At 38.3% G+C, this 26,945-nt stretch overlaps 1 protein-coding gene across 4 annotated transcripts; it reads left to right on the forward strand.

The window, feature by feature from the left end:
- Positions 1-25,898, forward strand: LOC132161967 (uncharacterized). Of its 4 annotated transcripts, none has more exons than XR_009438191.1 (16): positions 2-156; positions 1,172-1,824; positions 1,909-1,943; positions 2,049-2,127; positions 2,257-2,335; positions 6,401-6,570; positions 7,545-7,601; positions 11,787-11,946; positions 16,029-16,248; positions 16,467-16,583; positions 22,793-22,906; positions 23,824-23,952; positions 24,084-24,135; positions 25,014-25,175; positions 25,263-25,367; positions 25,521-25,898. XR_009438191.1 is itself a non-coding variant. In XM_059572195.1 (15 exons), exons 2-14 carry the CDS (start codon positions 1,294-1,296, stop codon positions 25,164-25,166), a joined length of 1,896 nt encoding a protein of 631 aa, XP_059428178.1. In that variant the 5' UTR covers positions 2-156; positions 1,172-1,293; the 3' UTR covers positions 25,167-25,175; positions 25,263-25,898. The 4 variants fall into 4 exon arrangements, 2 of the variants coding, with proteins under 2 accessions (XP_059428179.1, XP_059428178.1); XR_009438190.1 differs by having other exon boundaries at positions 25,263-25,354; XM_059572195.1 differs by having other exon boundaries at positions 25,263-25,898.
- Positions 25,899-26,945: the final 1,047 nt, after the last annotated feature.

The raw sequence follows: 26,945 nt of genomic DNA on the forward strand, positions 1-26,945 counted from the left end.
TTTTTTTTTTGGAAAGCACTTCATTCACTAATCGTAAACTCGAACCTCTCCTCCCAAACACCGATTTCATAAGACCTTTTCTTTTTTAAAAGCAACGCCAAGAGTTCCCCAACCGGCTGAGAAAATTCATTGGAATTCATTTAACAGTGGCTTCAGGTTTGTTAATTTTCTTTTTCTTGCTTTGAAATCTTTTTTAGATGCCTGAATATTTATCCCATATGTGAATATTATTGGAATAAACACTGATAAAAGCTAACGGTTTTCAAGTATCTGGAAGTCGGGACCTATTGGAATAAGTTTGCTATGGGTTGTAATTTGATCGATTGAAGATATGGTTTTTTTTTTTTGGTGTGATTTTGATGAAAGCGTTAGGATTTCACTGCCTGAATTTTGAATTATTGGGCTGAATTTCTGAGCAATGAAAAGTATCTTTGAGTGGCTGACTTAAAATGTTATTTTGTGCTAGTTTCTGCATATATTGCCGAATTTTAGGTTAATAGGATTTAGGCAGTGATTTATAACCAGATTGTGCTGAGTAATGGTAGAAGTCACTCTTGTGTAAGTTTTGTGTCCCTCCAAGAATGATGTGGCTCTTAGAATCACCATTAAACTTATGATTGATCACTACTGGATTTTGATCAATGGTGATTTTAAGAGCGACCTCATTTTTAGAGGAACATAAGAGTGACACAGGAGAGACTTCTAAAATTACTCGATTATGCTGAATGGTTGTAACTCTGCCTGTTCAAAAACCATTTGCCCTATTTTATTTGACAAAATGCTGAAACTATATGAGAAGGGTAGTGAGAATAGAGAGAATAGGAGAGCCAAAAGCCAAAAATTAAAAATATTTATTTTTTGTAAAATTATGAAGATCTGCCAGTTATTTTTGCTTATTTCCTATTTGACTTGATCATTGAGACTGGTTGAATATAGTATTTTTGCTTATGTGTTTTCTTCCTTTAGATTCTGCAGAATGCCTGAATGTTAGGATGCTTCAAAATTCCAAAAGATGGAAAAGTTTAAATGTTCAAATGCTGAAGTTTTTATTGTAATTTCATGATTGAGATTCTGGAACTTATTTTCAAATCTATTAACTAGTTATGGTTTCAGTCACAAAATACTTTTACATAAGGATATGCATTCTCATGTTGGTAAAATTGTGATGCAGGAGAAGAAGAGTGGGGACTTTTAAGCGTAACTTATTCTCTCTGGAATTTTTCTCCCATTTAACCTTTCTTATGGTTATGGTTGGTTTTATAAGAAACATTCTTTCCAAATAAGTAAAAAAATATGGATAATTCCCACGATCTGCCACTTCCTCCTGGCGTCCATTCTTTGCCAAACTATTCATGTAGCCCGGCTTCTTCAGTGCCATCATTCCCGTGCCCTCCCCAACATTGTGCTAACACTGTGACACCTCAGTATCAATCTAGCTACTCAGGAAATTGCTTCTTTCCCCTTCCTTCTTCTAATTCAACCTTCACTCCTACTCAAGTCTCACATTCGCTTAGTAGTCCATCAACTCAGTATAATTTTTCTCCAAATGCTCCTCATTCATCAGGCCAAATCCCCAAAAACTCTCAGAGTGGCTATGCTTCTCAATCAGGTTTAGTCCAACAAGGTGCCGATTTCATTGAGCAGCAACCACAAGACCAAAACAAAGTAGGTGAGAAAATTACCCAGTATAAGGATAATATAGTAACTCAAGAAACGGGCCATGTCAATGGAAATGATAATGCATCTACCAGCTACTCCAGATCACATGTTGAAAATTCCAGCGACTTTGAAACTGCTGCTCAGGATGCAGTGTTGCGTGAACAGGTATTATGACTTCTGATATATAGGGTCTGCTTACATAATTCATTTCCTTATATATGATAAGTTTGTCTTTATTTGGATTAACAGGAAATTGCCACACAAACTATCATTCAAAATCAAAGGTTTGTGCTAATTTGGCCAGACAAAATGTTCTCTATTCTTGAATACATAAATACTAGATTCAGAAAACATATAAACATTAGATAATGGGTGATTTGTAATTTCAGAGAGGCAAGAGGCGCTGGTGGACCTTCTAAGGATGGTAAAGACATTTTCTCAGAACGTCGTGACCCCAATGCTCTAAAGGTGTGAATTTACATGTTTGTGGGGGTACTCTAATTTTCTGTTGTTTTAAGTAACAAATACATGCATAGATCGCTTGTTATTCTCAAAAGCTTATCAGCTTGTATGCTATATTTATATATATGATTGCAGGAACATCTACTGAAGATGACGTCGCAACATCGTGCTGAAATGGCTTTAAAGCGGGGGAAGCCTAGCCTTCTTGAAGAAGGTTGGTTCCTTCTTTCTCATATATGTATACTGTTATATCTTTTAAATCTTTCACTTTAGAGGCTAATTATCTTAATGATAGTATGTCCTTGGTAACTTTTATAAGATGATTCTCTATAATAACACTAGAGGAGTGTATACAGAGGGCCCTGCCATTTTCTTTGCTAAGAATAGATACTTGTTGATGTTTGCTGCATTCTTGTTTGAGGTATCCTCCTTAATAACAGGATAGGCAAAGAAGGCAAAACAACAAAATTTTTATGGGAATAGACAGGTCAAAGGTCCTACAAGAAGAAGATTTGGCAGGGACGGGGTCCTGAGGTTATAAAATAAGTCACTCTAGATGTAGCTTTCCTCTTGGCAAGGAAAGAACATTCAGAAATAATTGCTGCTATATGATATGATTGAATACTATTTTGGTTCCATTATCTAATTTAAATGATCTCCTTTCAATATTTTCTTTTGGGATCAATCTGGCTTCGTTGGCACAAGTGCCAAATTCTCACTTCTGTCACTGATCCCCATTCAGGCGAAACTAAAGTAGGTGGGAAATATGCAAAGAATGGTGTCTCTAAAGATGCCTCTAATTTGAAGTTGGGTTGAATTTTAAGAAAATTGCTACTATCAAAATGTGATATGAAAAGAAATCTGCAATGGTAGTATCTAAAACAATGGCATATTGGCATGGACAAAGTTAATAGGCTTCAAGTATCCTGTTCTTATTGCGAATGAATGCCTTGATAGTAGAATAAGATATGGGGAGTCGGGGGTACTTTGCAAGCTAGACTTAGAGAAAGCTTATGATCATGTTATTCGGGATTTATTGATGTACATATTGAGGAGGTGTGGTTTTGGGGGTAAGTGGTGCTCTTGGATAGCTCATTGTATTTCTACAGTGTGGTTTTCGGTTTTGGTGAACGACAGTCCCATCGGCTTTTTTAGTAGCTCCTGCAGCTTGAGACAAGAGGACCCTCTGTTCCCTTTGTTGTTCGTCATTGTGATGGTGTTGTTCGATAGGATGATTTCTGCTACATTAAATGGGGGACTGTTATCTTGCTTTTTGGTGGGAACATGGATTGATATCTCCATCTTTTGTTTGCGGATTACATTTATTTTCAGTAGGGTGCCAGATCATCGACGGCATTTGTGGTGCTTGCTTTTATGTTTTGAAGCTGTATCCGGCTTGAAGGTTAATTTGGTTCTTTTCCTCCTATCTCATAGACTTCCCTTCCTATTTCCTTTGTCTTTGTCCCTGTAGAGGTGGTGCGTTGAGGCGTGTCACACTAGGTTATAGCTTTGGCACGTCGAGTGAGCTCTGGGATGTAGCTTTCAGTCAGCTCTTTCTTCCAAGAGAGTAAGGTGGATGGCCGGAGATGCCTTTTAAGTCGCTTTGGTGTGGAGGCTAAAAAGTTTGATCTTTCGGTGAGGGAAGGGGCTTTGGTCCTTCGGTTGGAGGAAGGGCCTATCTCATGTTGCGTTTTTGGGTTCGCTGTGTCCTGGGTATTTGCTTTCTTTGGTGTAGGAGCTGGTGTGACTTTTGGGGTCTAAGGACTTCATCAAGATCTTTAGGGAGGGTTTGTGAGTGACTATCGCTGAGAGAGATTCAAATAGCTTTGGCCGGTTTTTGGCGAGGGCATGGTGTACATGGGGAGTGGTTGGAGAAGTCTTATTTTGGTCCCTAAGGGGCGTGAAGGGTGGGGTTGGAGTCGCTTTGGCGCTGAATTGATCAAGGTAAAGGCTTTTTACGGTTCCACGGTGGGCTCTTATGTCAAGATGTTGGGTCCACCGATTGGTGTCTCCTCTTTGATGGGGAAGAAAGATGGGTCGAGGCTGGGTGTGGACGCATCTCACCTTGGTGGGGAACGGTCCTTCGGGGTTGGTGTTGCTTCGTCGTATGTGGAGGTGGTTAGCTCGGCGGTACCTTCTTCGGACAAGAAGCTTCCTCTCGCAAACGAGATTTTGCGTCAGAGGGCAGACTTTACTCTTCCTATGCTAGATCCTGATTTAGTCTCGATGGAGGTGCAATTGGCAGTGAACTGCTACGATTTGGAAAAGTAAACTCTTGATCCGTTGGGTAAGTACCAATGAGTTGCAGAGGGTGAGACGACAATGAACTTTGTTGGTAATCTGCTAGGCGAAGAAACTGATGGAGATGTAGACTTTGGGGCGAATTTTCAGCATGGAAAGGAGATGATGCTATCTCTCCGTGGGGCATGGAAAAGTCAGCTTGTGAGGCGGAAGGCAGAGATTGACCGAGCTTCAGGGGATCTTCTGGAAGGTTTGAAGGGCTTTTGGTTTGGGCTTTCTCAAAAGCCCAAGCTTGTTGGGCGTCATAAGGGTGGGTGGCGTTGGGCCTCCAAGTGCAAACCCAAGATCCAACCTATGTCCCAGCCCAAGTCTCCTGAGATTGGGGCTGCCTCGCTGAAGGCAGTTTTGGTCCCAGCAGCTTTGCCGGAGGTGGCCTTGCTTCCCGTGAACGTATTTGAAGAGGTTCGGCAAGATTTGTCGACTAGCTTAGTTGTGTTTCCTCCTAGGCCAAAGACTGTTATGCTTGCAACCCAGATTTTGTCGAAGGTTGTTCTAGTCCCGGGAGCGTCCGAGTATTGTTGTATGGAAGATGATGCCTTCATACCTTTTGTGGTGTTTATGGAGGAAAATGAATGATAGAATTTTTGAGGACCGTGAGAGGACCTTGGAGGAGCTTAAGTCGTTATAGAAATATTATACTTTGTATTTTTGGACAATAGCTTTTGTTTATCCCTTGGTGATTACTTACCATGATTTACTTGATCTTTTTTTTTTCTTTCTAGTTAGGTGTTTTCTCATGTATTCTTCTTGTGTACCTAGGGACGCTTTACGCTTTTAATGATATCTTAATTACTTATAAAAAATTGTTTCTAATATCAAAGGAGATGATGATTCCAGAAAAGTCAAAGTAGCTATATCTGCAAAAAGATTAATTTAAGAATAAAAGTTAGTGATAAATTGCCACAAGTGCTGGTGTTGAAAGTTTTAGCTGGACTTGTTGATTTTCTCTTGCTGCATCTGCTCTTGTAATATTCTTCATCAGATTGAACGTGAAAAAAACAAATAGAAGCAACAAAAGTTGTTGGAACCTGAGATATTCTACTTGCCGCTTTGTATATATGTTGCTGAAATAAGATTCGTGTAGAAGAACTAGCTATTGACACTTGCACAATCACAGAGGATAAAATGCAGAAGTTTTAACTTGGTGTTGGTTTGCTTGTCATAAAGAAGATAGATTAAAGCTCTGATCAAGAATTTGACCAGAAAAAAATCCATATATGCAACTTATTTTGTAAAAACGCCCCTGAAATTTTCTTAGGAAACCCCTTTTGTGATATTCTCGTTAGTTATTCTACAACACATTCTGCTTGTTACAGGTAAAACTAATTGTAGTGTTGGAGCAATCAGCATATATGAAACACTTGAAGTTGGAATAAAATTTTTTGGTCTTGCTATCCTTTTACCAGAACAAACACGGCTTAGTATTAAGTACCAAGATATTAATCTAACATGACTTGTGGATTTTTTTGTTTTACGATAAAATAGTTTACAGGAGTTGGATATGAAGAGATATATGTATGTATGTGTATACATATACGTGTGTGTGTGTGTACAAATTGACATATTGAAATAAATATCTTTTTTTTTTTTTTTTTTTTCTGGATTAGTAATTGAAATAAATCTCATGAATTAATATGCTGGCATAATATTTTATAGATGTGCATACTCTCCAGGTTATTGTTGGCCACTAGTGAAGCTCTTGGGATCCTAATGAATATCTGTTTTTGTTAAAAACCATGTTGCATACACAAAAAATCCACTGTCAGCTCAAATGGACTCTTTTTGGAATCACCTCAAAATCATAAGTTGGTTTCAATTTTCTATGCATCACTCTACAAAGTGAAATGCCAGATTTGACATATTTGCAATAATAGACATCATAGGTTTTTTTTTTTTTTTTTTTTTTTTTTTTTGGCGCTTATCTGATTTTGAATCCGTAAATATTTTTAGGAGTTTCTCATTGGTTCTTTGATGTCAGGTAACATGGAAATTGGAAATGGTTATGGTGTACCAGGTGGAGGTGCTTATTATGGTGCTCCGAACCCTAATATTGATGCCCCCTCTGAGTCGAAAGAATTGCCTGAGTACCTTAAGCAGAAGTTGAAAGCAAGGGGTATTCTTAAAGATGATACAGAAAAAGGCTTTCCTGTAAGTACCTATCATGGTAGTTATCTATCTAGTGGGGGGAGAGTGAGAATTCCTTATCTTTGTAATGATGTGGACCGATTTTGCACTTTCAGTTCGTATTATGATTTGCACTTTTCAACTTTTAAAATTTGAGGGGTTTTGTGCTTTACCTCCTTGAACTTTCACCCAAGTGTCAATGTGTCCCTATCACTTTTGGAGTCAATTTCTCCAAATTATCCATTCTGTCAAAATCAGGTGTTAAAGTTAATCATGATATTTCATAACTGCAACATAAGCATGTGATCCGACTTCTCATATGTCATTGGCATTCAAGGCCTTGTCTGAGATTTTATTTAACAGTAGCAATGATAATAACCATTATGACAGTGGAGGCACAAGCAATTGTAAAGGGGAAGAGAATGGGGAGGAATTGGAGGTCCTCAAAAACCCAAAATTTTCCTCAGTAACCAAATGGATCCTTCTTACAATCAGAATTAATCTCTCTAGACTTTGTTTCTTTCTTTGTCTAAACATTCTCTTTTGGAAGATGTCCAACTGTACCAATTTCTCTCGTCAAACTTAAAAATATTAAATAATAGGGTAAGAATTCTATTGATTGACATTTGTTTTTGGATAACTTTGTGGTCTATTTCATGGTAATCTGACTTCAATTCACGGCTTTGATTGATGCCATACTCAACCATTGATAAAAACTGTACCATTAATTTTGGTTTTGGGTTTCTCATATCAATTCATCATTGGCACTTCAATTCCGTTAATAATGTATTGACAGAAATCAATAACATCAATTTTGGCCTATAAGCTTAAGCTTTTAGGATAAGTGGTAGTGAACAAACCCAATTATAAGTTATGGGGTAAATTGACATCTTGATGAAAGTTCAAGTTAAAACTTGATTTCTTCACAATTTTTCCCTTTCAAACCTATCTACTTTAGTTCGTAACAGTTTACCTGTACCTGTAATTTGCATTTTCAGATGTTGGAGACTACCACAACTCAACTTGTGGATAATGGAAAGTTACCTCCTGGATGGGTATGTATCAAATGGCAAATATAGGTCCTCTCTATTTTGCCTTCTTCTTCTTCTTCTCTCTCTTTCTCTCTCTGTTTTTTTGGTTTCCCGGGGGGGGGGTTCTATGTTAAAATGGAGAGCACTACATAAAATTTTTTCATGGGCCCATTGGGAATAAGGCTACATATTTAGAAAAAGCAGAATTGAGTCTCTAACTCATTGATTGTCCTTTGGATCTGGAACCTGTTTCGGAACCCGGATTAGTTATGGGCTCAGATCATGTCTCTGGTCAAGTTTTGGACCCCGATCCGCCTCTTGTGTTGAATATGGAGTCTCCAAAGGCCAAGGGGACTGACCAGGTGCTTTCTTCTTCTTTTGCCTCGGTTCTTCCTCCTTCTATGCCTTCCTCGTGGCCGGTTTTTGTGAAACCGGATAAATCTGCTGTAAACGGAGGGAGGCTCTGGTCTCTGATGCCAAAGCAGATTCTGAAATACTACCGGAGAGCTAGGGAAGTAAGAGGCAAACTGGTGATAGATTCCTTAATTCTGGAGGCAGTGGAGGCTCTCAGTGACCCTCCGGTGCAGTTTCAATCCTTTGTTGGGTTTGTTAATCAGTTACCTTTGGAGGCTGCTAAGAGCATAGGGTATTCGAAGGTTGAATTGGTGTCTTCTCTTGGGGCTGTTCCTGCTTCGAAGCCTAGTCTTTTACGGCGGGGTTTTCTTAATCCAAGTTCGAAGCCTAGCTCGTCTAAGGTGCCGCTTTATTTGCCGAAACCCCAAAACTGCCTGGTAGGATACGGTGAGTTTGGGGAGATTGTTGTGTGGGATAAGGGTGGCGAGCTATGGGGTGGTGGAGAAGGTGATCTTCCTGTCCCTCTGGATGTATACCTTCCATCTAAGGAGATGGATGAGTGGGATTATTTTCCTGACCCTCTCAATTGGGATTATGATGAAGAGGAGGATCCGGCCTTGGCGCTGTTGGATGCCATTGAAGAGGATTTTCATAAGGAAGTAAAAATCGCATGGGCAAAGTATAAAGGCACTAGGGAGCTGCTCAACTTGAAGAGCTCAGTTAACTATGGCGATGATTTTACTTCTAATCGGCGAGGGAAAGGCAAGGCGCAAGGGCGGCAACGCTGAGCCTCCTTTTGGGTATTAGGTTGGAGGGCTATTGTCTTAGGGTTTATGGTGTCGTGAGGGATTTTTGTTGGGCTTTCTTTCTCTGTTGGGTCTCGGGTAGGAGGGTTTTCTTTTTTCTTTAGTTTTTCTGCCTTTCTTTTATCTTCTCTTCTCTCTCTTTTCTTATCCTATTAAGACTGCGTTCTCTTGTATACTTTCTGTGTACTAGGGTTGTGTCCCTCTGCGCTTTTGATATATGGACATTACTTATAAAAAAAAGATTTGTGTTTGTGTATAGAAATTAATTAGTGAGGAACTTATGGGGAAAATGCATTTTGGAGGAAGATATATTTCAAGAGCAGCCAATTCCCTACATGTGTGAATTGGCACGCTTGATGAGTTTGTGTGTGGATTGGCATGCTTGATAAGTTTGTGTCTCCATTCGTCCCATTTTGTTAGTTTTTCTCTGTAATTTCAACTTTTTAAAGGGACACCAATTGACTGTTAAACAAAACATTATGACTTTCCAGAAACAACCATTCCTTTAGATGTTTTCTTTAATTCTAGTTTAAAAAGTAATGATGGTGTAGGAAATTCATAATTGTGTGTATGTGATATCCTAGAAGGGAAAAGGACTAACAAAATGGGATTGACAGAATATACTATAAACATAACTATAGAATCTAGAGAATTCATTGAGCCGATAATATTGTCCTGTAATTTGCATCCAATTTTAAAGTAATCATCAACTGAACTTTTTATCCTTAGATTTACTATTTAATCTTTATTCCAAGCAAATATATATTAGGGATATACACAAAATATAAACTTATATAAGTGTGGTTTAGCATTCTAGGACATGGGGATTTGATTAGTTATCATGATTTTCTTGTTTTTTATGCTCCTACTAGGTGGCTTCTCTTGTATGCTTCTTGTGTACATGGCGGCGCCTTACGCTTTTAATAATATTTCAAATAATTGAAAAATATATTTGAGCAAGAAAACCTCTAAAAAGGGTTACAAAAAGTTACATCAAAGGCTAATTGGAAAATGGAGGTAGCATGTTGTCTTATTTAATGTACTCTGCAAAGACAAATATCATCTAATTCTAAAAATTTGCAGGCTACATATAAAAAGGAATTCTCTTCATAATGTAATGGATATAGGTTGAATTATTGTAGTTGTGAGTCTTGATATAGATGTGTATTTGTGTATATAAGTGGGTTTATGGGTATGTATATATGTGTGTGTGTAATGAATGTATATACATATTAAAAGATAAATATTTATATTTGAGATTGGATTATTTAAGATTAAGTGAATTTAGCTAATTACTAAAATAATAAATCTAAACAATAATTAGTAGGAATTTACAAAAAAATTAAACAATCATGACATTTACTTTATATATAGAACGAATAAGTTAATTGAGTAGCTTATGAATAAGATCGCGCTCGTTCAAAAAATAAATGAACATAGCTTGAACATATTATCTAGCTCGGTGATAAGCTAGAGCTGTGTTTGAAAAAAATTAAACAAATGGAACTTGAACATTCAATACTCGGTTCGGCTCGATTGCAGCCCTATCAAGCATGCTTTGATTAAATTAGTATGTGTTAGATGGGCTTATCTCTGTGCTACTAATAGAGGTAGTTTGTTTCATGGAATCTTGGTAGGATTTCTCTCACATTCTGGGAATCTCTGGGTTTGTTTGGCAAAATTCTTAAAAACTCTTTTTGCTTCTCTCATGCTTATAACTCTTCTCAAATATTAGTTAACCAAATGGATTTTCAAATGTGGCCCCTACCACTAACACACTTTTCAAAACAAAGCACAACTCTTTTAAAAAAGCTAGACACTTTTCACAAAATTCTTCTAAAATAGTAAAACACGAAATACTTGTCTAAAAATAATTACCATGAACGTCCAGTGGCCCCACAATGGCCGCCAGGAACGTCCGGCTGCCCCGTGGTGGTCACAAGAATGTATGGTGGCCCTGTGGTAGCAGCTAGGAACGTCCAGCGGCCCCATGGTGGTAGCCATGAACTTTCGGCGGCCTCATGGTGGCTGCTATGAACTTCTGGCAGCCCCATGGTTGCTGCCAGGATATTTCAAATCCTCTTCCATATGCTTGCATGTTTAGCTGTTAGTTGTCTGTGAGTGGGATGTTTTGATCAATCTACGCTATTTTTCTGTTTTGGAACAGACTGAAGTCCATTGGAATGTGGAAAGGATACGATCATGAAATTTGACAAATCCTGGGAAAGTTAGAGCATTTTAGGAAAATGATTATTTGAAAATACAATAGGCAAACATGTAAAAAGAAAGATAATCTCATCCTTGTTAGAGCACTAGTAGTAGTTTCCTTAAATTTTGATAACCAAGCTACTTTTTGTTTCTCTATTCAAATAAACTCTACAATAGCTTTTTTTATTCTTTCCATATATTATTTAAATATTCTTTCAAATAAATGCCAGGGGAAAGAGAGAGAAAAGAGAAACCATTGAAATATTTTTTTCAAATAATTGATAGGGGAAAGAGAGATTTTATTTTTATTAATGTAAGGGAAGCAAAAGTGCTACCCTAGATCTAGGGTAGCACTTTTGGTTCCCTTGGGTTCTTCTTGGTTTAGGTAACACCAAGTCTGTTGTAGTGGGGGTTTTAGGAGTTTTTCTTACATTTAGGGAAAAGAATGAGGTTTAGGGAGTCTATTGCTAGTGCTCTTATTTGGCAGTTTCTCATGACTTGTTGACAAATAAAAGCAAATTGGGTATATTGCATTTCTTTTAGAAGATTTAATATAGAAATGGAAGATACTTTGGAATTAGAAGTACTTGTGCATACTCTGAGAACAAGAGTGAAGAACTAAAGATGCAAATATGGAAATACTAGTTGTTTCAGTTTCCAGTTTTGTGGTGGAACAATGTCATGTCAAGGGAATGGCTCTTTTGGTATAGGGTTGAAAACTTTTTTTACTAGATGGGGGCCATAGTTTATATTTTTCCAAGTAGTGAAGTTGTAATCTTGTCTAGATTTCATATTATGGCTTTCTTCAATGCTGCAATTAACCTCTATGAATTCTTTGTAGGTAGAGGCAAAAGACCCCGCTAGTGGTGCTTCATATTATTACAATAAAAATACTGGGAAGAGTCAGTGGGTAAGGCCTGTTGAAACATCTCCTATCTCACAGCATCCATTGCCTTCATCTTTTCCAGAGGGCTGGATAGAGGCTTTTGATGAAACAACAGGTATGCAATAGTGCATTTGCATATCATCCTACAATGTCTTCCAGATGGATACTATGAAAAAGAAATGATGAAATGAATGTATAGAATTGCACTTCTTAGTTATGGGAATATTCTACAACTTTTTTGACTTTTTTTGAATATTCTCTCTCTCTCTCTCTCTCTCTCTCTCTCTCTCATATTTTTCTAACTTAAAATACCTACTCCCCACGCCACAATCCAACATCAACGGGAAGTGATCTGACAATAACCTAGGAAGGCGTCTCTGAGAAAAATCTGGAAAATTTTCCTCCCACTCTGTAGATAGCAAGAATCTATCGATTCTAGACCACATGAAACTCTCCCCTACCAATGAGTTCTAAAAATTCCTGCTCAAAAATCAGCTACTTACTTATCAAAAAAAAAAAAAAAATTCCTGCTCAAAAAATGAATTTTAAAAATTTTGTTATCTCGCTTGTGTCTGCCTTGAGTCTCTTGATATTTCACAAGGATACCAACCCCCCCCCAACCCCCCCCCCCCTCAATAGACCACAACATCTCCCACAAACTCATTAAACCAACCAACTCATCCCAAAGACATCTTTCCACGTCATCATTTGGCCTATAAACACACGCTAATGCTCATTCAAAATTCTCTATAATGCATCTGATACCACAAACCTAATGCTCATTCGAAATTCTTTATAATGCATCTGATACCACAAACCTACCCACACATTCCTCAATCTTCTTTACCACTTGCCTATTCCACATTAACAGAATACCTCCTAATGCCCCTCTTGACCCCACATACAATCAATCCACATAATTACAACCCATAAATTACGAACCACCTTCCTAGTAATAGCCTCCATTTTTGTCTTTTGCAAACACGCAATATCAGCTTTCTACTCTCTTAGAAGCCCTCTAATCCCCATCCTTTTCTCGTTATCATTCAGGCCTCACATTCCATGATATTATCTTTGGTTTCATAAAGAACCTTTGCCACCCTTCCCCTTGCCTGTCACACTATGAGATTGACCTCCCTTAACTTCATATTTCACCAAACATGCTAATCTCTTTAATTCATGTTTTCCTCTATTCCCAGATTTTCCACTCAAGTCTGTGACACTACCACCCCACTTTGAGGTCAACTAGCTTCAATCGCAGTGAACAAAGCCATAAGTTGATCCTCAAAACCATCACAAGACAATCCAACTACATGGCAAAAAATTTTACCCTCAACACCACCCAGTCTAGGGACACCAAATAAGAACCTCCTTTTTCCCCAAGTACAACTAGTGGATGAATATCCAACATCGCACTCCCCCTATTTTCCTCTTCTGTACATGTCACCATGGCCATTACAGGATCAACCACAACCCCACAACATAAACTATCCTTACTACCCACAAAGCCCCATTTGTTTTTGATAAGTACTACCCACGAAGCCCCATACTTCCTCATTCTCCACAAGTGCTAGTGAAGTCCCAGAAAATTGGCATCCTTGTACCCCTTGATACACTATCAGGTTTACCCAACTCAGACCCCACCCTCTGCTCAGATTCAAACACATTCCCATTTCCACCGACCCATTCACACCCACCTCATTCTCTGCAATACACTGCCGCAACCCCCCACCATAACTACACCCCTTTAACACCCAGCCACCCTCAACCCTTTCCGCATCAACTTCCTCACTCACTTGAAACCAAGAAATCAAAGCCAAAGATGACTCGCCAACTATACTACTCTCATCTTCACCTGTTTTATGCTCTTAGGCATTATTTGCCATTGCTCCATCATTATTTTCTTCCACCATATCAAGCTTCGAACTTAGGGCCAAAGGAGGGACACTCGATGCCATGCTGTCGATGAAACTACCTATGCACCTAGAGGCTCCATCGACACCCTCTGGGTTTGATAGGACCTTCGAGCCCAGACCCTTATTATGCTCTTCAGCATTCTCTGAGGAAGACCCATAATCTCTTTCGACCTTAACCACCTTCGAACTACTTACTAGAAAAGAACCTTGTGAAGTCCCTCCCTCAATGGGAAAATTGATTCCCCCATGCACCTTTTGGCGTCATCTTTGACAAAAACTAAGTGTTCCACGACTTTATCCCTGCTCCGACTTGTCCCTATCATGGTGCCGGTTGCCTCCTTCTTTACTTTAATTTCCACTGCACCTTATGGTTGGGTAATGTTCGACAATGGTACACCGTTACTCGGACATGTCGTGGTGTGTGATTTCTGAGCTTCCATTCCATGCATAACGATCAGCTTCACCCTTTCACCACTCGGGCCCTTATCTACAACTCAAAAGGCCCAATGTTCTTAAGGCAAGGACCAGGTCAGTTTCATTTTCAACCTGAGTCTTAAAATTTGGGTCCTTAAAATTTCATTCTACTGGGCCTTCCACAAACTTGCCCCCACTTAACTCTAGGCCCACCTCTAACTGATCTAAACATCTAGCAATATCCTTTTTAAGAGAAAGCGATATCTCCTTTAACGGTTGCATGTTTAAGACACCTTCCACAACCTTCTTTGAAATATTAGACCCAGCTGGAGTAGCGTGATCTAAACATCTATCAATTTCCTTTTAAGAGAAAGCAATATCTCCTTTAACAGTGGCATGTTGAAGACACCTTCCACAACCTTCTTCGAAATATTAGACCCAGCTGGAGTAGCGTGATCTCTGTGCACAGATTTTGCCTCCTTTCCGAAACCGTCCATTGCCTTAACTGATTGTTTAGCAGCCTTTCCCATAATACCCTTGTTTGAATCCTCTCTTTCCTGAAATAGCCCTTTCCCTTCCACCACTTCCATTAATGTCCGCTGCCCCTGCATAGAAGTGTTTGCCTCGCCAACAATACCTTTCCGTTCAACATGCTTCACCAGTTGTCTCAACTGCGAGATGCATTGTGCCCATCCATTTCCTTCTCGGCCCTCCAGTATAATTATGAAATTTTGCCGCACTCCATTGTCATATTTTGAAAGTTCCAAAAATGTCTCATGGTTGTTTGTCACTTCTGCAATACAAACACTGTATGGCCAACTCTATAGGTCCTACAGAACTCCCTCAAATTATCCCCTTTGGTAAAATCCTCCATTGGTTTAAGCAACCAGATTACGCTTTGTATGCCCATAACCACCACTTGAAAAATACCTCTACTCCTCTCTGCTAGTCGAACACGGCCATTAACAATTCCAGGCTGAATCTCATATGACTTTGTTCCAGCATAAAAGTAAACCAAATAACCTATCAGAAAAAACTACCTAAACTCTGACTAAATCAAGAACACTACGAATCCTCACGCGTCGACTCTCACCGTCAATTTTGATTAGATTATATTAAAGAGCTCTATAAGACTTGACCTTCCACAATTAGTTAAATACATAATTCTCTTAACAATCTCATCCCAAAGCTAACCAAGCATGTTGAAATTGACCGACACATTTATTAAAGAGAAACTCTGAGTAGGTATCATCTGCACACTATATATGAAGACAGGAGAACAACTTGCAGATATCATGACAAAGGGAGTGTCTAGTAGTGTTCTTCATTAAGCCTTATGCAAGATGGGCATGTGAGACATCTATGCCTCAGCTTGAGGGGGAATGTTGAAGATGGAAACTATTGATATTTCATGATTTTTTTTTTTTTTTTTTTTTAATTCTCTTATTTATTTCAATTATTCTGATTGTAATCTTCTAATAATTCCTTTCCGTAATAGTTTGTATTCCTTTCCTATTTAAACTCATGTAAATGTATGGAACGAGATAATGGAATAAACAGTTTCCCTTCTCCAACTTTCTCTTCTTTTTCTTCTACAATATAATGCCCATGCCTTCATATTTTTCAGTGCAATTGACAACTGTGGTCCATTGTTCAAGGTTTTCATATTATACTGCTCATGATACCATTTTCCCAGAAGGCACAGTTATGAGGCTTTACCTTATTTCTTTAATTTGCTTGGTTAAAATCCTGATGAACTTGTCAAACCTAAGCTGGTTACTAGTTGTAGACACCAAGAATGATAAGTCATATCATTTGCAATCTTTTATGTTTCCCTTCATGCTTGAACTTTATGCTATCTATGCAGGTCATAAATATTATTACAATACAAAGACCCATGTATCACAATGGGAGCATCCTGGTTCTCCACTGCAGGTCGCTTCACAACATTGTGACAGCATGGTTCCCACAAGTTCAGCTGATGCAAATTGGGATGATCAACCACCTGAACAAAAGAAATGCATGAGATGTGGTGGCTCAGGAGTAGGCCCTGTCCAGATGTCAGGTTGCTGCATGCATTGCACAAGGTAGATAATTAATATCTCCTGTTCATGGCAATCTATAGACTGAATTTACTTGTTTTTAGCAGTTTGTATGTGCAGGCTAAAAGTTTACATTATTAATTCAGTCCTTCGGGTGCAATGGTTGGTTGGAAGTTGGGTTAGATACAGGGCTACATTTGTTTTCATTTTTTATTGGTTTTGATTCTTGCATAAATTAATGTTGCCTCCCAAAATGTTACCAGAAATGCAGCTAATTTGGATCAGAATGACCAATCATCTGAGCTAGAGAAGTGCATGGGGTGTGGTGGTTGGGGTGTAGGCCTTGTGCAGATGTGGGGTTATTGCAAACATTGCACACGGTAGGTGATGCCTATTTTTCATTAGAGATCTATTAATTAGATTTTCTTACTTTGCCTCGTATTTTGTTAGTACAAGTTATAAGTTGTGAATGCAATGCATGGATTTGCAGTAGTTAAAAAAGTTTGTTTAAATAAAGCCCTTCTAATTGTTTCTTATTTAAATACTTATTACAACTTCTAGTGTCTACACTTTTACGTATAAGTACAAAAAGGATCAACCCACGCATGGGATGGAGAAAGGTAGGCTTGAAGTGGTTTACCACTTTTTCCTTCGGATATTGCTCCTAGTTTTGAAGAGCACATAATGACTATACATCTTTACTACTATAGGAGAGAATCTGCAATTAGTTTTTAATCATGGATTTGGTCAAAATGAAATTCCAAAAAGCATCTTCTTCCACAAGTAACTTTCTAATTAAGCAATTAACTTCTAAGGTTATTATATTAATTTAGTAATTTGTATATAAAGGAATTGAACTTTGGTGTCATCTCCCTTACTACCTCCATACTTGCAGCAGCCCCTCTCTCTGCTCTACAACTTTCGCTTCCTAACCTCCTTCCTAGAAAACTTTCAATGTCTTTTTTCAATACTTAAATTAGAATCATTACTTGCACATTTATTTATTTGAAAAACATTCTTCATTTTACTCATGCATTAGTATCGCGTGTGCATCACAGCTAGGAAGGAGAAGCCAATGATGGAACTCACCTTTAAGAAAAAAGGGGGGGAAAGGAAAAAAGGAGATACCCAAAACGGTTGTAGTAATAAAAATGAAATAAATGAAAAAGACACTGTGGTTTAGGTAAAAGAAATTGTTGCCTAAGAAATTCTCTCTAAGATGTTGTCCTGATATGTATTCTTAAGGCATTCACTTGTTATAAAAATTTGGACATTTATTTAAGTTTCTGCATAAGTGCTGGTTTTTATGGTATAAACAAATAAGTCGAATTATTATGTTTTATGTCTTTGTTTTCTTGCACTGATTAGTGTTAAGAATGTATAAGCTAATTTGATTTCAAAATGTTTTGATTGGTGATAAGAACGTATTTATTTATAACCTGATCTGATCTCAAATGTTTGAATGACATTTTGTACTAGTAGATTAACAGAGTAACATCTGTACTTTTTTGTAATAACCCCCACTGCATGTCAACTTCAGAGATAAACTATTGCATTGGATTTTTTAGAACTTGCATTAGTATCATGGATTCTTTTCCACTGTCAAAGGAGACTTTCAAGCATAGAGCAGAAGTTATGGTTGAAGAGAGGTTTGTTATAGAAGTTTACGCACAAGTTAGAAACAAGGAGGCTTATGAAGAATACAAAGTGTGAAGAAGGAAGCCCAAAAGGTAGCTCAAGAGGTTATATTTAAGGCCTATGATCACATGTATAGCAAGTTGGGGATGAAAGATGGAGAGGATATTTACAAACTTCCCAAGTAGGGAAAGGAAAAATAGAGACTTGAATTGTGTTAATGGCAACGAAGATGATGGGGAATCAAAGACTTGAATTGTGTTGATGAAAGATGGACCTACTTTGATTAACGTTTTAATGGAAATCATGCTAGGAATTGGGTAGAAGTTAGTAGCAATATTGAAGATAGAAATTGTAGATTTGTACGAAGAATTAATATGACTGAGGCTTGCTTCCTTCCAGCTTGTAGGCTTGTTAGCTTTGCAAGCTCTGCTCTGGAAGCAACTTATGCCTATGTTAGCGGGTTAGGAAGGTGGGTCAAGGTTTAAGGAGCTTGATGGCCAGTCAATCACTTGTCTAGGGCCTTCCTCGCGGTCAGGCAACTCTTTCCTCATTGGCAATCCCAATCACTTGCTGAGACAAGCTCTCCTATTTCTACACTGCTTCTGGTTGATGGCTATTGTGCCTCTTCCTGCTCTTTTGACTTCTTTAACTCGTCTTCCAGCTCAAACTCAAACTCATATGCAAAGACTCCTATTCTGGGTAGTGTTTTTTTTCTAGTCTTTTGCTCTTCACAAACCCTTGACTCATTCATTCATTTGCTTGGATTCAGTCTTGTTCAGTTATTGATTAGTTCATCGGAGGTTGGTAAGATAGTCGTGGTTGGGTTATTAACTTGGAGTTGCTTGGTCACTTCCTGGCGTTATTCTGCTTTTTTGGGTGTTGGGGAGCTGCTCGAGTGGTGTATTGTGTTGTGGTCGGTTGCATAAGTTGATTCACTCCTCCCACAACATTTTTTGATTGGTGGTGTGAGAAAGGGGCATTCGATCACAGGCAAAAATGTCAATGCAACTCATTATGCAAGTTATGAATTCTAGGTAGAGGGGTTGCCTGATTCACCAGTCTTTGCTAAAGACTTATCGGTAGGGTGATGCTAAACTATCTTCTAAGGGTTGAAACCTATGTTTAATAAGGCTTCGATTGAGTAGAATATTCCCTTTTAACATTTTCACTCACAAATTTCACTGAGGAATGCTTCTCAGGAAAAAAACCTATGCGAATTGAGCAAGTGGATTGAGTGTAACGTCTCAGCATAACATGGACCATACTCTTTTTCATAGCCTTGAACAACCAGACAAACTTTCTTACTAATGATAAAAGCCTTTGGCTACAAGTCGTTTGTACCTATATATATATATATATATATATATATATATACAAAGCATCTTGTATTTGATCTTGGAAGCCGAGAAGCTCTTTCAACTGTCACCTATCTCCTAACATGCTCAAGAACTGAGAGCTGCCCAGGGTCTGGACGGCCAGAGGGAGCTTGCTTATAGAAAGAAGATAGGCCGGACATTTCTTTGAACTGTCTAAAACAGGCTGCCCTAATTTCTGAATTAGCAATGTCTTGCCCAAGTGAAAGAAAGACAGGGGACCCAACCCAAGTTTAAGTGGCAAGCGGCGAGTTAGTAGAAGGGAAAGCACAGTCTGCCAAGCCACAATTCTAATGGATAGTCATTGTGACCTCTGAGGGTGTACATAGCAAGAACCCACTCAGAGTGACGCGATCTTATATGACTAAGTTTGACAAGGATCCACCACCTATCCTTACTAAGGTAGAGAATCTTCATAATGAATGCGTATTTTTACATTTAGCTATCAAACCATATGCATGAAGGTAAGCAAGCAAACAACAAGCAGACATGGAAAATAAATCCACGTGTCCACCCTTGTTGCACAAAGGGGGTGTTGATCTATTTGACTTCGTTTCATCAGTTCATACTTCTGAGATGAAGGCTCCTGACGCAAAGTAGGGCAGGGAAGGATGCTATTGCATTCTCTTAGAACGAGGAAGACTCCAAAGGAGCTTTGTCATTGAAGTGTCTGCCACCCGGCCTGAGGAAGATAAAAGTGGAAAAAGTTGTGGGATCTAATGGAATCCCTATTGAAGCTTGGAAGTGCTTGGGTGATGTGTGTATAAGATGGTTGATCAATCCTTTCAACAAGCTCTAAAGTACTAATAAAATGCCTGATTAGTGGACAAATCTGGTATGCAAGAATAAAGGAGATATTCAAAGTTGCGGGAATTATCAGAAGCACCATAAACTTTGGGAGAGTGGTTGATTATAGCTATGACTTGAAATAAAAGTGTAAAAGAATCAGTTCATTTTATGTTAGGAAGCAGAAAACCTATTACATAAAGGAACTGATTGAACTGCACTGAAACGGTTGATTTTAGTCCTTTTTTTGGGTATTTCAAAATTTTTTTTAATGGAATCACCAAAATATCAGTTTGATTGTTGGGGTCAGGGGCAGGGGCGGAACCACCTTAGCCCTTGGGGGGTCCCTAGCCCCCCCAAGGCCTAAGGTGGTCCCCAAATTTTTTTTTTTTTTTTTTTTTTTAAAAAATAATAATAAAATAATAAAATAGACCTTAAAAATTATTTTTGCCCCCCAAATATTTTTTTTAACAAATTTTGCCCCCAAACTAAAACTTCTAGTTCCGCCTCTGGTTGGGGTGACATAAACTGAACTGACTAAATTATCTGGGAATAGATTTTGAGTATATATGTCATCTCCCAGTTAGCTTAAGTTCAAGAGGGATATTGACTTACCTGTACAAGTAAATAATTGCTCTGCTGCTTGTTATCAGTCAAAGCTGTAGTATTTAATTGCAGTTCCTTCTGTACGATGAATTTCTTTTAGACTGGGATTACAAGTTATTTTAGATTGGAATCGCATTTATTTACCGGTGGGCTTAATCTCTTTTAGCCTCATGAGGGCTATGTCTTTGGTATTGCAGTATACAAATCTTGCAATGCTGTCATGGCATGTCACTCTAGGAAATGCTTACCCTTGAAGTATGGAATTATAGTGTTGTAATATCCAGCATACAGTTTCTGATTTTTATTGTTTGCAAGTGAGATGATTTACGTTAGCGAAATGAAATATCTGCATTAGGTTATTGCTCTGTATCACGGATATGTGTGTGTTTGTATTTATATAATATCCTGGGATTGTAATGTATAAGGCTGACTTTTTTTGTTATTTCCATCGTTAAAACCACATCTGCTAGGAAGGATTTCATGATCTCCCCAGTGAATTGCATAATAGGTCTACATGCCATTAGAAGTTTTTCCTTGGATAAACATTGCAAATTTGATTTGCTGCAAGAATATAGACATGTTCGGTTTGTCATAGTTGGATAATGTGCAATATATTAACTTCCAAAGATTCCCTACGTATTTCTTGTCTGTCTCTATTTCCTATTCCTGTGAGTGTGGCGAACAGATTAGAGAAGCTACAAAGAGATTTCCTATGGGGTGGTCTAAATGAGGAGCCTAAGTTCCATTTAGTGAAATGGGCTCAAATTTGTTCTTCCATGCAAGATGGTGGTTTGGGAATTTGAAACTTGCGCAATTTCAATCTTGCTTTATTGAGTAAATAGTTATGGCGATATGCTACGGAAAGGGAAGCGTATTGGAGGTTGGTTGTTAAAGTCAAGCATGGGTGCATGAATGGTGGTTGGTGTACCAAGGTGGTGGAGGGCCCTTATGGAGTTGGGGTGTGGAAACATATTCAGAGAGTGGGAAGTTTTCTCAAGATTTATTAGCTTTGGAATAGGAGATGGCTCCCACATTAGATTTTGGTACGATATTTGGTGCGGGGATCAGTCCTTAAAAGAAGCTTTTCTTGAATTATTTTGAATTGCGAGTAATAAGGAGGTGTGGTTAGGGATCATATGCAGCTGTCCAATGGTGTTATATATTGGAATGTTCCTTTTTTACAAGCTGTCTAGGATTGTGAGGCAGAGGTGGTGATGGCTTTTTTTGGAAAGTTATATGCTTTTCAGTCGTATGGGGGGGACGGATTGCATGCGGTGGACTCCTCCTAAACGACATATCTTTGAGGTCAGGTCTTTTTTTGGCATGCTTTCTTTTTCGGGGATAGATGTGCTAGCTTCCTCTTTCCCGTGGAGGAGTATATGGAAAGTAAAAGTTCCATTGAGAGTCGGTTTCTTTGTGTGGACGGCGACTCTTGGAAAGATTCTGAATTTGGATAATTTGCGTAAAAGAGATATCATTATGGTGGGATAGTGTTGTATGTGTAAGCACAGTAGCGAGTCTGTCAACCATCTTCTCCTTCACTGTGAAGTGGCACGAGCTTTATGGAGTGTGGTTTTTTCTCTTTTTGATGTCACATGGGTCATGCCTGGAGGGGTAGTAGATTTGTTAACTTGTTGGCGCGGTCAGCAAGGTAATATTTCAGCTAAGGAGGTGTGGCGAATCGCACCACTGTGTCTAATGTGGATTATTTGGCGAGAGCGGAATGCAAGATATTTTGAAGATCAAGAAAAGTCGATGGAAGAGCTCAAAAAGCTGCTTATTCAAACTCAATTCCATTGGGCCTACGTTTTTAGTGTGCCTTAGTTTTTCACCATGTCTCAATTTTTATCTTTATATTCCTCTTTTTGCCTTTAGTGGGGCATTTCTTTGTATACATCCTGTATACTAGGGTTGCACCCTTCTGCGCTTTTCAATGAATAACTTATTTATCAAAAAAAAGAAAGTGTTTGACATGGATAGACAGTGCAAGTGCCCTTACATAGATGAGCCGTCAATTTTTAGTAATGTTATAATTTTCTTTATTTATTTTTTTTCTTTCTTACATAGATGAGCAATATATTAACTTCATCTTTATTTGTTCTTGCCTATTGTCTCTAAGTTGTATTGTTTTCAGCAAAGCTCATTGATACTTTTTTTTTTTTTCTAAATTAATTTATCAAATGCAGCGTTCTCAATCTTCCACAATGCCAGTACTTGTCTGCCAGTTTGGGTAACCAACATCAGGCCAGCAATTCTGCAAGCACCAAAGAGGATTCTGACAAAAAGGCTTCTATACAGAGGTACTCTATCTTATGTGGAGTTTAGTTATTTGTGGTGGTTTGCAACTCATCATGCATGCATATACTTTGGTTGGCAAGTTACATATGCACCGAGTGGATCTTGAACTTATGAGCTCACACTCCATCCCATAAGAATGAGGTGGAAGAAGCGTTATTTGAGCCACAGTATTGCTACTTTATATAGCTGTTCATGGAACTGGATGTGGAATTACAATTTTATCTTTTGTCATGTATTGAGAAGAAACTCAACATTGTAAATTAGCTCAACAGTAAATCTATACGAGGATATGTAATATATTTATACAAGTAAAGCTGTCATCCAACATCCTTTGTGGATGGTAGCATTCTCAGCACTTGTCCTCGACCAGAATTACCGCCCTTTAGCATGAAGAATGTAGGCTTCATATGTTCTATATGTAGTGTCATTGTCACCATTATGTTTGATCAAGGACAATGGAGATGATAGAGCCTTTTTCTTTTCTTGTGACAAAATTACTAAAGTTCGTTCTATTTTTTATGTGGGGAATATTGTTCCTAGAAAAGGGGGCACAATATTGACAACTAGGTTAGCAAACTCCCACCTCCCTCTTTTTTTCCGTTATTATAGGATTAACTAAATGATTAAATTCATCGATCTTTATTAGTTAAGTTTTTGGGATAAGTAGTAATTTAATATGGTATTAGAGTAGAGGTCTTAAGTTCGAACCTTGATTCCACAGTTTCCTCTTACTTTAGTTAAATATTCCATGTATTGGACTTTACTTGTTGAGGGAGAATTTGAGCTTAAAGTATTTTAATTAAATAATCAAATTTTCCAGTTTCTATTAGATTGAGCTTTTAGAATAAGTAGTGACTTAATATTCTCGCGTGCAAACGAGTGAAGGATAAGAACTGAGTCATCTCGCTGTGGTTCTCAGGTCCAATTGGAGACCTCCAATGAAGAAAGGAGGAGGTAGAGGAGGAAGCAGGAAACGTGCTTATACTGAGGATGATGAGTTGGATCCTATGGACCCAAGTTCTTATTCTGATGCTCCTCGTGGTGGCTGGTACATTTACATATTTGATTCAAGTATTCTACCCCACCCTCCACCCCCCCGGGATATGTTGAATAGCAGATCTGGCATGTCCCTGGAGAAGTGCCTGAATGGTTAATGACATCTAATGTTTTATTATGCAGGGTTGTGGGCCTAAAAGGAGTGCAGCCACGAGCAGCTGATACCACTGCCACGGTAAGCTTTTGCTTTCATGAATCATGTAGTTAAGTGGAGCTAAATGGAAAAATGGATAATGTAGTTTTCTCAGTAGTTGGCAAATAGCATTAAGATATTTTTGAGTTGAGTGGGTCTGGTCATATCTTGTAGAGATATATTCCCCATCTTCATGTATATGAGAAAAATGTTTGCGAAAAAGGTCGGACATCTTAGCTTTCTTGACATGAGAGATGTGGTAATAGTGACAAGAAATCAGTCATAGACTGGAACCTTTTAGAACTTTTTTTCTCACTGGCTTGGCTAGCCCAGCTTATTCATGAATTAGTCCTGATGGAATTTAGCCCATCAGTTTTCCCTAGAACTTGCTTTTGTGTGGTTCGCTTCAATATCTAATGGTTTCGAAACTGAGAGTGACCACTGCGTATATGGCCTCAGACTCGGTGCTGCTTCACAGGCTTTTCTTTCTTAATTCTTACCTGACCCTGACTAGGTTGGATGGGTGTTATTTTTTGGTTGATTAAACTTTGCTGCTCTGCAATTGCATGAGTGTTTGGCATATAACATAGATGTTGGCTCTCTTCTACCAAAATGTCAATGTCACGCAACAATGACAAAATCAAATGTACTTATTCAATCATTACATGTGTTAAAATATATTCACACTTATAATTGAGAGGGACTTGGGGAAATGACACTCTGTCTTGCATCTGCCAATCCAGAACCCCTCCCCCCAAGGGGCCATGAGGGGGCAACACATTCTGAAAATACATATAAACAAACGCCTGTAAGAAGTTTGTCTTAGGGCTTGAGGTTTGCTATCAGAACTTCCTTGAGGGTATCCACTGCTTTAAGTAAAAAGGTTATATTTACTCATTTATTTATTTGTGTTGTTTCAGGGTCCTCTCTTTCAACAGCGTCCATACCCATCACCCGGAGCAGTCTTGCGAAAAAATGCGGAAATTGCTTCACAAACAAAGAAACCCGGTTCTCAATTTGCACCAATATCCAAGAGAGGGGACGGGAGTGATGGACTCGGTGATGCTGATTGAGATTGCAGTGTGAGTGGAGTAAACTTCATTTTGGTTCTGGTGTGTTCAGCTGAGTGGGGCAAGTGTGTAATACATTTTTGTCTCGTTTTACTCCAGGGACTCCAGATTTATCGTTGTATAGGAGAATGTCTATAGAGTCTTCGCTGCAAGTGTCCACCAGATGGATGATGATTGTTCGGTTGCCAAAGGTATGGCCAAGAGGTTCGTTGTATTTTGTAAGATGTTGGATCTCATGGATGCCTCTCTTAAGCATCCAACACTCAATTGGGTGGACTTTGGTGGTTAACTAGGCATGTCTTCTTCATGTTGCTGAGTTGGGCTGATCCTGATCCATAAATATTTCTTTTTGTGAAGGTATTTTTCCTTTTGTCTTTTGGCGTGGCTTTGAAGAAGAAAGGACAAAGGAAAAAGTAAATCCCGTAGAGCTATTTCTCTTCTTGGTAGAAGTTCTGCTTTTTCTTTTCTTTTTCTTTTTTTTTTTCCTAATTAAGGCGGCGGCAGGAGAGGGTTACCAGGGTAACTACTCTACCCTGTTGGGAACCAATGACAAAGGAACCTAGACGGTGAGAACTGTACACTCCCTTAAGTCCGATTAAGTCATAGCTTGATCTACTTTCATCAGGACATTAGTGGAGCCCAATGTGATTTACTCTAATCAAGCATGAGGATTCCCATTGTGGAAATTGAACTCATGTCCTAGTATTTACCTAACTATATGAAGATTGTTTTGGCGTGACTTTGAAACATAAAGGACAAAGGAAAAAGTAAAACCCTATGAGCAATTAGTATGAGTTTTCTAGTTTCTCTTCTTGATAGGACTTTGGGAGTTTTGTTAGTCTTTATGGAGTAGAAGATTAACTCCCAGTGTTAAAATTTGAAAGGCTGCTTAAATGATTTTTGAATTGTAAAATCAATTATGACATCGGAGTTTGAGGAAGGATTTGAACTAGTGGCTTTCGCTTCATGAAGTGCGGTACTTTGCCGATTGAACTGCCCCTTGGGGGCTTCAACGTATTTAATTAATACAGATAGGGATGTTAAGTGAGCGAGTTCGTGCTCGACTCGATTATTAAATGAGGCATTTCGCGAATACACATACTTACTCGAATATTAAATGAAGTAAATTCGGCTTGACTCAGTTAGGCTCGTGAATAGCTCGTATAAGGCTCGAATTGGTAGTTGTTTGCATAGTTTATCATATTAATATTAAAAATTGATGATTTTTATTTTTTTCATAATAGCATCATTTTATAATAAAAGGATGCATATCTTCTATCTTCCAAATCAAGTGCCTTGCTGTATTAACTCCCTCGGTAAGTTAGGCTAAGCAAATGTTCATATACAAGTTGGTTTCTTGAGCAGTTTAAGACTACTTGAAGTTTAAATTTATAATTAAATTAAATTAAATATAAGAGCCAGTTCGCGAGTTGGTTCGGTTCGGCTCAACTTATTATGGGCTCGAGTTCGGGCTCGATTTTTTTGCTCAGCCTTGAGCTCGAGTTCATGTAAAATTTAAACGAGTCGGGCCCAGACAAAAAAAATTCGCTTAGGCTTGGCTTGTTTACACCCTTAAATGCAGCATAGTAAATCTAAAAAGAAGAAGAAGAAAAATTATAAGCCTCAATGATTCAACAATAGGTACCAAATTAGCATAATAAATGATATGAGAAATGCTATATATAATTTTAAAAAGAAGAAAAAAATTATAAGCTTCTATGATTCAACAATAGGTCTCAAATTAGCAAAGTAAATGACAAAGAGATGCTATATATAATTTTA

This window comes from Corylus avellana, chromosome ca9 (genome assembly GCF_901000735.1).
Source record: "Corylus avellana chromosome ca9, CavTom2PMs-1.0".
NCBI classification, from domain to species: domain Eukaryota; kingdom Viridiplantae; phylum Streptophyta; class Magnoliopsida; order Fagales; family Betulaceae; genus Corylus; species Corylus avellana.

Excerpts from the sequence above, each read along its gene's own strand:
- LOC132161967 (XM_059572195.1), top strand. The coding sequence starts at position 1,294 with ATGGATAATTCCCACGATCTGCCACTTCCTCCTGGCGTCCATTCTTTG. Across the intron at positions 2,336-6,400 it reads GCCTAGCCTTCTTGAAGAAG|GTAACATGGAAATTGGAAAT; the intron begins GTTGGTTCCTTC and ends CTTTGATGTCAG. Across the intron at positions 7,602-11,786 it reads GAAAGTTACCTCCTGGATGG|GTAGAGGCAAAAGACCCCGC; the intron begins GTATGTATCAAA and ends AATTCTTTGTAG.